At 35.5% G+C, this 13,801-nt stretch overlaps 1 protein-coding gene across 1 annotated transcript in view; it reads right to left on the reverse strand.

Annotated features, from left to right (window-relative positions):
- mib1 (E3 ubiquitin-protein ligase mind bomb 1) overlaps nucleotides 1-13,472 on the reverse strand; it is a 418,118-nt gene extending 404,646 nt beyond the window's left edge. The window contains exons 1-8 of the mRNA XM_018462058.1: nucleotides 13,272-13,472; nucleotides 12,465-12,812; nucleotides 12,185-12,385; nucleotides 11,963-12,082; nucleotides 11,520-11,849; nucleotides 11,287-11,434; nucleotides 10,951-11,192; nucleotides 10,666-10,863 (exon numbers count right to left, since the gene is read on the reverse strand). Of these exons, the coding sequence (XP_018317560.1) occupies nucleotides 10,666-10,863; nucleotides 10,951-11,192; nucleotides 11,287-11,434; nucleotides 11,520-11,849; nucleotides 11,963-12,082; nucleotides 12,185-12,385; nucleotides 12,465-12,812; nucleotides 13,272-13,373 (1,689 nt within the window). The 5' untranslated portion in view covers nucleotides 13,374-13,472. The remainder of the gene's footprint in view (nucleotides 1-10,665; nucleotides 10,864-10,950; nucleotides 11,193-11,286; nucleotides 11,435-11,519; nucleotides 11,850-11,962; nucleotides 12,083-12,184; nucleotides 12,386-12,464; nucleotides 12,813-13,271) is intronic.
- Nucleotides 13,473-13,801: the final 329 nt, after the last annotated feature.

A 13,801-nucleotide genomic window follows, 5' to 3' on the forward strand; every position in this document is an offset into this window, starting at 1 on the left:
ATGTCAAGGAGAAAGAGAGAAAGGGAAAACAGGGAGTGATACTAGTTACTTTCCTCGTGCAAAATAATGCCAAGCACTCCTCTCCGCACTACAACGGCATAAACAAGATAAAATAAACAAGGGCGCAAACATTATAATGCAGAAGCATTGCCAGTGGAATAACGTCAGCTCAATGCGTGAGCGTATGCTCTGGTTTTGTATACGTCTACTCGTTTGTAGATTTGCGTACGTAGTAGTAGTTCAAGCGGTGCAAGCGAGAAGATGTGCTACCTAGTAGCTACCTACAATGTTCCTCCACGCTCTCGGCCACGCTTCTTCTTCCTCGGATCTCTGACCCATGCTCACTCCTCGCTACGTGTATCAACGTACATGCTGTTTCTCTCTTTACATGCCGTCTACGAATCTCTATTGCTTTTTGTGGGGTAGCCTCTGGCGAGTCCAACGAAGAAGGACTGTCGCCAACGTGGGATACAGATAACATTAGCGTATCATGGCGCAGTGTGCGACAATTCAAAGCAGACGTAGGTAATTACTTGACAAAGAGAATATAGACGATGATTTATCTTGAGTATACCTGGCATATCCCTGATAGGGAATTCAACAACAACAAATATAAACTCAACAAAATTACTGACGCTAATCTCATGAAAACTTTTGTCGTTAAATATATCTTAATGGCAACTGGCGCGCATGATTAATCTATCTATTAATCTACTGTTATCTAGCATATGCACTGAATTTGACTATCGCGCGCAAAGAAAAAGTTAATAAAAGGTTTTTTTTTAATATACTGGGAATCTATACGAGTATATCTCTTCTTCGAGCATTCTCTTTTTTTTTGCGCACAACGCCATATTTCTTCGTCCACCCTCACTACGCTTTTATCTGTCGTTCCCCAGGAAAGCGCTAGAGGCATCACTACGGGGCCGATACGAGGGAACTTTTAAAATTACCCGAGCTTTCCGGCTGAGAGATAATATGGTCTATTAAGAGTAGACGACACCGGATCGAAGATGAGAACGAGCGGCGCGAAGTCGCTGTGGGAAGAAGCCAGCGGGGTTAGTTTAATCCCAGAGTTTCACCATGAAAAACAAAAGAGATAGAGATATAAATTTTGCTTTTAATCGGATGACTTTAGCTGTCACTATAATCTAACACATATTTCCGAATGTTCGTGAAACAGCGCGCGTTCTTATTTCGTTTTAGTGCATTCCAGTGAATTTTCTTTCTTGTCTACTCACAATAGAAAAAAAGAAAGCTTGAAATACAGTAAACGTAATACAAAGATACATAAATAGAAAAATAAAATGTGTCACGTATAATTGGAAATCATGCATCGTACTGCAACTAAGTATTTTAATGCTCGTTTCCATGAATGTACATTAACTTAAATCTCGATTTAACTTACTCCTCTTTTTTTTTTTATTCTTAGAACTAAGTAGGTATATATAAGTACTCTAAAATCATCGATCGTATACACAAGTCTCTGTAACGTAAAATTACTTTCAACATTTCATGACTGTGCCATTAAGACGCAGTTATGTAAATTCGTCAAGGAACTGCGTGATAAGATATGATTAAGGCAATGGCATTTCAGAACGAGACATTAAATTACAGCACGTACTACAAGGCACGTGAGCAAATTTAACAAACAAGACGCTATTTCGTATGTTACTAGTCCATATAAACTTCTTAAGTGTTTAGTAGTTGTTCTGGGCTACGAAGTGGCGAAACGATCGCAAAGTGGTGTCCCGACATACATGACAATTTTACGTCATCTCCTTAGGGATAGTGCATATTTCGCCGTTTGCTAACTCCAATAGGACATAACGATATTCAAAGTTATAAGTTAGTTTAAGAGTTCTGTCGGGCATGAATTTTTATTCCGCTGTAATGTAAGAATACTTCTTGAAAACGAGCAGATTATTATCTCAAGGATTTAGTACGTGAAATATTTTCAAGAGAGCTTTTTATTAAAAATCTCTCGACGAAACGTTGCACGAGTGTAACGGCTAGAAAAAGGCCGTATAAAAAAACAAAACAAACTATAATCTTAAGACTTTTAATGACATCGATACATGTTTCATTTTAAAAGTTTGCGAAGGAACGATAATAGAGAAATGTATTTCAGTTATATTAAACAAAAAAAAAATAAATATATTCTCACAAGCAAATAAAATGTAAATCAAGGTATTTGGCGTGTATTTATAAAATTCGATACAAAAACAAATCGGGAATAAAGTACCTACTACCGATAAAAGTAATAACTATCAATCTCAAAGTGCCACTATTCTCTATTTTTCCATCTTATATAGGTAAATGTATACTTATACACCAAAACATTTGTTACTGTGTAGCGCAAGTGCTTGAACAACGAGACTCTAAAGACACATAAAAAGCAAATAAACTTCCTCAACACTGAACAAGAGAGTAAAACTTTTCCCGTGTTTACATTTTATTATGCATTATATTGGTATACATGTATATATAAATTAAAAGAGACTAAGATTGCTTTTGAACATTGAGGAGATAAAGTTTAAATATCACCATAAATACAAATAATTACAATTAACAAAATAATTTTCATTGATTAATTAAGTAAACCGATTTCATACACGATAACGTAGAATAATAAAATTTGAGTTTAATTTAGAGATACTAATATATTCATTTTCACAAAGTTGCCTCGTTCTAAAGCAAGTAGAAAAAATTATGTTCGCGTCTATAAAATTTTATTACTTGCATGAATTCTGCTCGGAAATTCGAAAGACGAATATAAGATCCTGTAAAATACTCAAATTGCCGCAATTTCGTTAAAGATATGCACAATGAAACATTTAACATCTAACACGCGAATAAATCCTGTCACGTAGCGATGTTATGTCATATCGGGAAACCAAGACAGATTGAGTAGAAATGAAAGCGCTATGTGAAACGATCGCAAAACCTCGAAACATTTGGTCGCTCTGTGACCAAAGCTATCCATTTATTTTATACAATCCGTGTTCCGTAATCAAAATACGATAAATTTCAATTATACAATACTTATAAGTCAGCATTGCTCCCCTAGTTTTTAAAAAACCAAAAATAAATAAATGATTCAGCTGAAATGTCAGCGAGAATGAAATTAATTGAAATCACACAGCGGAACCAAAAAATCTCTTGATAAAAGAAAATTAATTTTTAGCACGCGTGAAATTTGGAAAAATTCGAAATGATTCCCACTATCGCGCTTGAGGAATTGAAACAAGGGACGAAAGAAGAGAAAGATAGAACAACCGTGAGCAAACTGTGGGGGAGGGCGGTAATACTTTATCTTCTGATACCTTTGTTATTTCAGGCAATCTGCCTCGATCCATTTTAGAACAACACGCAAAGGTTCTGGCGCAACGCAAATCTAGAATTACTGCAAATACTGTATTTGTGTAAAACGTACATAGAACTTGCGTCCGGTTAACATAATATCATGTTTTTACGTAATATTATAAGTATGTGATATAAAGTTCGCTATAACTTTCTACGTCGTAGCCGATACACATCGGTATACATAATTTGCAATACTCACAGCATATTTATCTGTGCATGCAAATGCGCGATACCAGATCGGGTGTTAGCTCGTACAAGTTACGCGAAGCAAAATTTTATTATCGAAGTTACAAACCTTCGTTTAGTATCATCGATAACGCAGACTATGATGCATCTCATATACGAATATCAGGCGGAATTTACGAGCGAACTTTCTAGACTTCATTGAGTTTGCGTCAAGCCGCGTTAATACGCAATAACGTCATACAAATGTGCACCAACACAGATGCATTTACGAATCTAAGCAAAACGAAAGAGGAGAAAGAGGGAGGAAGGCAGAGAGAAAGAGAGAGAGAGAGAGAGAGAGAGAGAGAAATGGCAAGGGAGAAGTAACAGAGGGAAGGCTGCCGTATATCCACAGACCTTTCCGCAGGTTTACGACTGTGGAATATCGAATGTTAATACTGACTGTCATTGTATTAGAAGTTTCATCCGAACTTCGAATACGATATCGCGGCCCATAACCATGAAGAGAATCCAGGATTGATCATCGATTCGGAATCAGTTCCTCGCCGCGCGTTACTCGTTTGACCATAAATGAATCAACTTTCCAAATATGTATTTAATCCCACGCGCCTAATGAACTAATATCTCTTCGGCAAAATTATTGATTGCACGATATATTCATAACGATACAATAAAAAACTAGATTCGACAGAAGTGAAATAATTCGCGCGGAAGAAAGCGAATGGTCATTACAAACTTGTTTATGAAAAAACTACCTGCGTGTTATCAGAGCAACGTCTCGAAGGACTCTATGCTAATCCTTGGGAGGCAGCTGCCGAATCACCCCTCAGAGAGCCGCAAGTGGCGAGGCTAGCATAAACACGCTTAAGTTTTGGAGGTTGAGTGCTACAGCCCGTCACTTGCACGGTCGCTACTCCACGAAGGGACTCTCCGCCTAAGTACTTGAGTACAGCAGGCACCGCCTAAGAGTTTGTTGCTGTTTCTTGTTCTTATGTTACCACCGTCGCCAAGCGGAGCCACCCCTTAATCACCGTGGCAAGTTTAATGTCGCTCTGAACAACGCGAGTCGCATTGTTATTGTGGCCTTTAGTGAATATTTCGAATCTCAACAGATTTTTCGATGAGTGTGAAGAAATAACAAATCTCTATCCCGTTCATTGTATAGACAGAAACATTCCGTTCTATAACTTAATTTTCCAATATAATATCGAAGAAGAGAATACAACAAAATTCATCTACTATTGTCTTCTATTTTTCTATTCTTTTGCTTCTTCTTTTTAGTATAATAGTTTTTATTTAATAATAGAGAAAAGAATCGAATTTTTTAATCAATTATTTTTTAATCTTTTGAGAATAAAATACACTTTATGTCTTTATAGCGTTATATCGAATAATAAACGCTTTCGCAATGCATCAGAGCCATTTTGAAACATCCACTCTATTAAACCGTAGTCTAGAATCGCGAAACACCGCCGTAACTGTAAAAATAATCAACGTGTACTTCGCCCGCTTGGCTACTAACAGTGTAATACGCTTCCCGTTTTACGACCCTGTTCTCCTGATATTCTAAGCCCAACATCGCGCCAACTGTGGTACATGTATAAGCACAAGCTCTTGTCATGATCCCTTACATCAACCGAATACAAACTAGATCAACTTCTAACAAAAATGTCGACATGAACCAACTATCGATAAGACGTATTCGGATTACATAAATTACATTCATTTCCGAAGATCAAACTGCCTAGCAAATTATGTTCTACCAACGACGTGCATTTTCCAAGAAAATTTCAACAATTCAAAAGGTACATAAAATTTCAGCTATATAAAATCCTGGAAAAATGGAAAACTGACAATATATCTGTTTTACATCCGGAACAAACATATCGAAAGACTGCAATCAGAACGAGATTCTGCTCACGAAAACGTATGCAGAATTCAAGAATACTTTTCAAAGCGTATTTTGTACACTGTAAAAGAGAAGTGTTAAATCCGTTTACACGGAGAATCTATTCAGGTATTTATTTAAAACGCTCTGTCCATGTTCTTCTTGAGGGATTGGCCTGGGACTGAAGCATTTTTCGACTACCAACGAGGTAGTTTGCTATTCTGGGAAGAAGCGAATAGCAATGCATGCTGGGAATAGTACGCAGCAGCTGCATAGAAGTATATCACATTCTTTGAAAAAGAAGCTTCTGAATTCTATCGGTCCCAAAGGCTTTCCGGTTTAGACAGATATAAGATACAAATGAAATATTTATTCCCGAAGCTTTTGAAGAACATGAAAATTATTTGCTTTTAATTAAATACTAACACAAAAAAATACAAAGTATTAAAGAATAAAGGATAAATCTTTATAAAATTAATGATTTAATCGTTAGTATTCTTTTAAAATATATATCTAAAGATTCTAGAGGATTTATTGGGAAAAGCCGATTCTATAAATTAATCGAGATTCTAAAAGTGGGTCGTTGACTTTATAAAAATAAAGAATAGTTTATTAAGAAATAAATGGGACACTGTTACAGTAAAAAAATATTAGAACGAAATGAGATTGGAACAATGTGCCATGATAATAATGGAAAAATTAGCGAGACAGAGGAATGAAAAGTAAGATAAAAAGCAAACTGTATAAACGTAATGTCGTATGAACCTTCCTGCCGTTAAAATCCAAGTGCGAAAAAATTGCAAAATAAAACAGTATAACGTAACCGCATTAGAGAGAGAATTTATATAACGCTAAATAATAACGTGCATAAATATTTCAATTGCCGGATTGCTCGCAAACGATCAAACTGTCGGCTCGATCACTCTCGCGCGAGTAGACAGTTTCTGCGTGAATATGTGGCCCAAGAGCATTACTTCTGTCGAGTCTGCAACACCGAGGGGAATATTGTCGCTGTCAGCGAATATGTTTTATAGCAACGTCGGATAGGAAGGATGCGGCTATAGGCGATAACATCAAGATGGATCGAGAAGAGAAAGAAAGACAGAAAGAGCAAAAAAGGGAGAAGTATAGGTGGATATTGGATTTGTAATAGGGGTCACGAAACTATAGGCACTCTTTCTCCGATTTCAACCCCCCGCGGAGCATCGCATTTCCCATTCCGAAACGAACCACTTTTTCCACGTATAAGACGGTCGCATCGGCGCAGACTACCGGTTCAATTGAATGCATTATTCGCACGATAGAGTAAAGAAGTACCGAATTGTATTACTCGCATCTTTATCCTTTGCGCCTCGTTATTCCTCAAGGATTTTTGCATCGCGACTGCCGAAGGAAATAACTAACGAAGGAATCAAAAATTCATCCTATTAAATCGTGCAATTATCCACGATTCAATAGAATATCGTACGAAGTACGAGTGCTAAAACGAATAAGAATTACTGTAATCAATCGAAGCGCCAGTTATTATTAATAATATTCAATCGAATTCGTGCAGATTGTCTATGATTTGTTTCAGGTATTCAACGGTACTGACCACGTAGCGAACACAATTGAACTCAATTATTGCGTGTACAGTACGTCCTGACTGTGCTCGTAAAACAGAATGGTCTCGGCTGAAACGTCATGTTGGATATATTGAATTGTACAGAATTATGAGAGGACGCAGTTTCTCGAAAGCGATTAATCCTCATTTGCCGAAACACACACAATACACTCACGTCGACAATTGTTATAGCAGACACAGTTGGTTTTCTGTCATAAAACGAACATTATCAAAAACCTAATAAGTATATAAAAAATCTAGTATTACTAAAAATAAATAAATAAATATATATATATATATATATAGATAATGTCTTAATAATCTCTTTCCTTCAGATTATCACGATAATTTTCAGATTGTCTTCCTTTCAATCATGTAGTCGTAAAAAAAAGAGAAAACGAACAATCAATATCAAAGATAAAAGCTTTACAGCCGGACCACCTCAATATTTTTTCTCGGATATCCCGAAATGAACAACGGAAGCCATAGGGATGACTAGCCCGATTTTAATGATAGCAATGAGGGGTTGCTACACCCGCAGAGAGTATCTACACACGTAGCAGCTCCAAAGACGTCCGGTATTTCGATTAGTCCGATCCTTCAACGAAGCAGACAGGATGATAGCGTGATCGCAAAAATTCTCTTCGTCCCTCCATTCCCTCCCTCCACCCAACCCAGTATTGTCGGATCGACTTGTCGGAATTTCGCGCACGTGCCGAACGCGAAAGTCTGCCTTTCTTGTCTGCTACATACGTACGTGATCGTTGAAATTGTATTTCTTCACGAAGAGTACGATCGACGATAGCAACGCGGAAAAAAGTTTTTCTTTTAAAAACTTCTGCGAGAGAATGAAATAAGATCGCAGAAGGATTATCGATAGTTACCATAAAACAATAATTATATATAAATATTATAAACATCAAATAAGATAACAATGATACTTCAATTACAGTTTTGTGATCTCTATCGCTTTTATGGAAAGATTCCATAAAAGTAAGCTAAATAATAAAACTTTTTAAAAGCTTCGTGTTTCAACAACAAATAATTTTTTATCAAGAAGTTTCTTATTGCTTTTAAAAAGAGCAATTATGCAAATGTCGGTTGTAAATGTGGAATAAGAGCGTAACTGAGAAGAAACAGACATGAACCGTAATTTCGCGAGCGCTAATGCAAGCATATTTTCGCGAGTCTTATGCCTGATGAAATATATGAACGGTATTTCACGACGGTCGCAATACACCCTGGCATCGCGTAAAAACACCGTTGATTTACATTTACTGTTAATTTATACCATTTTGTGCGGTGATTATGAAAATGAGAAGGCTATTGCCTAACTTTCTTAATTACTTCTGTAAACTGTTGGCGGAAGAAAAAGCTTTTGCAATAATTTAATGTAATTACTTATATGCATTTTTTTGACAAACTCTTCAAACAAATTTCTATCTTTATAAAGTAATGCTCATAGAAACGTTACTTTATATTAAAAAAATTATGTATTTCTAAATTAAAAAGATCAGTGAAAAATCTTTACAACTAGGAAATCATTTTAGAATATTCTATGATAATTTTGGAAAAAATGTAAAAAAAAAGTGGAAGAAATAGTCGTTAATAAATACCGAGCACGTAAATGTTGTTTATCACAGAAAACGTTTCCTAGTTGTCTTCAGGTTTCGAATTGTTTCGAAGAGAAATAGGGATCCGCAGTGTTATATCCCATTGCTAGAGCACCAAATATACACAGCGCGTCTTGATTATGCGCAACACGTATTCTCAAACACAATCCCGCGACACTCGTAACGCAGGTGGAATTCGAGGCTTCCTCGAGGCAGATAACTGAATTAATTAAGTCTCCTGCAAATGAGGAGATACTCGTGTAACAAAGGTGAATTAACACTAATTCACATTCGCATATCCGGCACTCGTGCGCAAATATCGCACAAGTATCAAAAAACAATGACAAATAGTCCATATAAAATTATAAAATTAAAATGTGTTACACTTTGAGTAATATATCTAATCAATGAAACTGAATATCAAACGAAAGGAAAATAAATGAAATGTATTACGATCGCGGAGGTGAAGATGAAAAAATATGGTATACCTATGTCAATGCTTTAAGCAATATCAGTAAACATTCACACAATTGACCGTTTAACGCGAGGAAAATTCACAAGCATTTTTGATGCCATCAATAATAAAATACAGCGTACCCGAGAACCCTACAAATTCTGCTCTCAAATATCGGCAAGAAGAGTAATATATATGCTGATATACCCTGATTGAAATCTTCTTCCTTCTTCAACACCATTCACTTTTTTTTTTATCTTTCGCAACCCTTCTGCTCTCCTCCATTTTATTTTCCTTGCTCTTGTTATGTCTCCTTCGCGCCTCTACTCAAATTTATTTTCTTTATTCTGAGCAAGCCGCGTTTGCGGTGCCGTTACATATTCGACGTTATGAAAAATGTTTTCACGAAAAGGAAGAAAGATAAATATTTATCTTTCCAGTGTATATATACATTACGTTATATCATATAAATATATCATATAAATTTGAATATAATATACTCAATTAAAAAATTGTTTCGTAAAGATACTTCTTTCTTTTTTCTTTCTTTTACTTTTTAAATTTAATAATTATTAATACAGAATTGCGAACTAAACAAATTTTTTAAAAGATTCAAAATAATTCTTTTTGTAAAATATAAAGTTTCAACAGATTTTTATGGAAATAGAAAATTTAATTCGTTATAGATTACGTAATTTACAATTAGCCATTGAACAATGGAATTACATGCTGCAAAAAGAGTTGCACATCGTCGAATACGAAATGAGAGAAGGGAAACGAAGCAAAATGTTGAAAGAGAGAGGAAAAAGGGTTGTAGCAGGAGGTGTTCGTTTACGCAGTTTCAGACCGGCATAAATCATTGGAGGGCGGAATACCACAAATATATCATGTTCAGACAGTTCAAGAATAAAATAAACAACCCCTACCCTTCTTTCCTTTATCCTCCCATGCGGCCCGCCACCGAAACCTCCGCCTATGGTTATATTTCACGAGATTTCATTCCAGTACAATCTCCTACAATAAACCCGCGGTTTTCTCTAAGTCGTTGATTTACTTCGCGACTGTATAAACAGAATTGTTTTAAGCTTATGTATCGGAGTTTATTCTATGCAATTTCTCTGATCGTAATTATTAATAAAATATTAATATGACGTTTATATACGTATAAAATGTTTGCTACTATATATAGTATTATAAAAAAAGCTTTTAAATAAGTAAATATTTTAGATAAAAATATTATCTTGTTCATCATTATTAAAACTATTTTCAACGACACATCAAAATAATCTATTACAAATAATTACTCTCTCTCTATTAAATATTATGATTATTTAAATTATATAAACTTATGCAAATATAATAAGACTATTATTCGCGGAATTCTGTTTAGTTAAAATATTTTTTTGGCACAATATTTCAAAATATATCTAATACAGTGATAGTTTTTAATTCGTATAATATAAAGTAAACATTTAATAAGGTATATAGCATTCTGAAAATGAATGCTAAAAAACATTTGTGCTAGTTTAAAATAATAAATTGCATGCGCACTTACCTGTAAACTCGGATGGCAGCCTAATTCCAATAAAGTTCGCACAACACCAGCATGTCCTTTATTAACCGCGATATGAAGAGCTGTTTGACGTCTTTTATTTCGAGCATTTAAATCGGCACCGGCACCAGCGAGAAGCGCCATAACACCTGGCTCATCTCCAAAAGCAGCATGATGTACGGCTCTATCACCATCTTTATCCTATTTTTTTTTTCAAAAATACGATATAAATGAAAAAAAATCTAGTATGTATCTGTCATCTTCATTCAATTTGTAAAAAATACTTACTTCCATTTCTACATCTGAAGTGTACCGAAGAAGTATTTTAATAACTTCTAAATGACCGTTTTGACTCGCAGCTTGCAAGGCAGTGTGACCAGCGAATACACCGTTAACATCGGCTTCCGGCCTTTTTAAGCATTCTTCACACTTAGTAGCGTCGCCATTCGCTGCAGTTTTTACTAATTCTTCATTGACATCACCAGAAACATGTGTCTCAAATAATTTCTTTAATAATGCTGATAATCGTTCTAGAAAATAAAACAATGCATAACTTACTTCATGTATTAAACTAGAAATATATAATTTATAAAATAGCTAATTAGTTCAGTTTATTACACTTACCACCACTACTATTTCCTGGAACACTTCCATCACTACTAGCAACTTTTGTGACAGCTTGAGGATTGTATGTCCATGATGTACTACAGACTTCCACTTTTAAGTCTCCATCATGATATATTTGTTGTACTCTACCTATCTTTCCTAAAGTCTACAAAAAGTCATTCAGAATTAAGCATGAGATATAAAGACAATTAGAATTAAATTTAGTAGTTTTATTATTTTAAAATGCTTACTGGAGCCATTGCCTCAGCCCATTCCCCATGACCACGCTGGAGTAATTTAATTTTTTCTATATCATGGCATATTTGAACTAAATCTCCAACAGCAAATGTCTGATTATCAGAACTCGAACTAGTAACGGGGACAGGTATCTGGACTTTGGTGAGTACAGCAGGATTGAAAGTCCATCGATTACCACTTGGATATGAAACAACAATATCATGATCTTCATCAATACCGACAACCGTTCCTGTAGTGCCGAGACATTCAAACATGCCATCTGTCCAGCCTCCATGGCCATGTTGTAGTGATTGTACAATTTCTAACTCTAAATCGACATTAACCTGTAAATATAAAAAATAATTACAATTTTTGTGCATGTTTTATGTTGCCATTTTGCCATGTTTTACGTTGTGTGCTTTTTTTACACATAACAGACATATTATGAATTATTTACCTGATCACCGATTTGCAAACCGTGAGGTCCTGTTCGACCTGGACCTTGCTCACCCAGTAATGGTAAATGATCTCTATATACCGTTTGTCCTTTTGCATCACTTACCACTTTTAAATCAGCCTAGATATAAAAAAACATATATATATTATAATAAAAATCAATTTTTATATAAAGCATTTCATACTTTCTTTAATATAAAGCAATTAATATTGTAATACTAACCATTCCTTCAAAGCCGACTCTATACAAATTTTTAGCACCATTATCCCAAATAACGTAAGCCGCTGAACGTGGACTAGCTGCAGACCAATCTTGTATTTCATTAACTTTTCCACGGCGGCCATTTCCACCATCCTGATCTTCCCATTGCCAGTCCACACCTCGTACAACTCTTGCACCAGGGAATATACCACGAATTCCAATCTTATTAAAATATTAATTAACAAAAAACATGATGTTACAAGTAATTTTCAAATAATAAAATTAAGAATCATTATTATACCTTTTTGCTTTTTCTACGAGGCTCTAGTAGAACTCTTTCACTTCCTGGTGTAGCAATACGAAAAAATCTGTGTCGTAGATGATGTTTATCTCCATGATAGCAAATGGAACAAAGATCGTAGTTGCCACATTCAGCACACTTCCATCTGATACCAAAGATAGGCTGCTGGCGACAAGTATCACACATTGTGCCATCATGTTTCACTCCTGTTGGTGCAGAATCCAGAATTCGCAGATCAAAGGCTCCAGAGCATCGATAATTGGCTGCTGTGCCATTATCCCAGACAACCACAACCTCTTCTGGTGATTCAAAATTTCTCACGGTACCCACATGACCTTCTCCACCATCCTTTTAAATGAAATTGAAAAACAATAATTAAAATATCCTTTAAATTTGTTATTAATGGGATGATTGAAATTATTTCTTAACAATGTGGCAATTGTTGCCAGTAAAATACACATGTTTCAAAATAAAGATGTTACGCCTATTTTTGTACAATTATCTGTCCATTAAAAATCACGTACATTTATATATAATATTGTAAAATCTAATAGTAATTTAAGTAAGTATGCAACAAATCTATAATCCAATTAAATATAAATGTTCATGACATAAACAATAATCGGAGTAACCTTACAGCGAATTAAATTAGTTTTTTACAAGCATAATTTTTGGGAAAAAATTATTGAGCTATCGTTGCAGAAAACAGAAAATATGAGAGTATTTATTGCTATTAATCTTGAAGGAGGAAAACATCGCGTTATCTCAAATAAATCGCGTTTAACGCACTTAACCTCTCATCCTAACCTGTTTTCCCCATTTCCATTCCGGTCCACGAATCACTCGGGCGCCGACACCTTCCATCATAAATCGCGTCGTACGAGTACCCGTACTCGCACCGGCCTCCATCGTTCGTTGACAACGATTCCTTCGCGTATCTCGCTCGAAAATCGCGGAACACAACGTCTTTTCTTAGCGCGAACACCGAAAGAAAATACCACTTTGACTGACTTCAACAATGCTTCAAAACACGCGTTGCCAACGCGCGTTCATCTAGGAACGTAACCCTTCATTCGGCCGCCCGGTGTTCGTGATACCAATTTAGAACGTTTTCATAATTACGCGTCTCGCTGCTGCATTTATTTTATAGAAGTTACGTTTATATATTCGTCTTTTTATTTCTAACATAAAATAGTTCGGTATGTCCGTCCAATATTTAAATTTTCGTGCGAAATTGCTCGCGCAGCCGGCCCGCCACAGAAATATAGAATTTGTTTTCTCTCTCTCTGATATTGGCAGCCCTAAATCCGGAATTTCAGATGGACGAAATATTCGGT

Source organism: Mycetomoellerius zeteki, unplaced genomic scaffold (assembly GCF_001594055.1).
Source record: "Mycetomoellerius zeteki isolate Tzet28-1 unplaced genomic scaffold, Tzet1.0 scaffold135, whole genome shotgun sequence".
NCBI classification, from domain to species: domain Eukaryota; kingdom Metazoa; phylum Arthropoda; class Insecta; order Hymenoptera; family Formicidae; genus Mycetomoellerius; species Mycetomoellerius zeteki.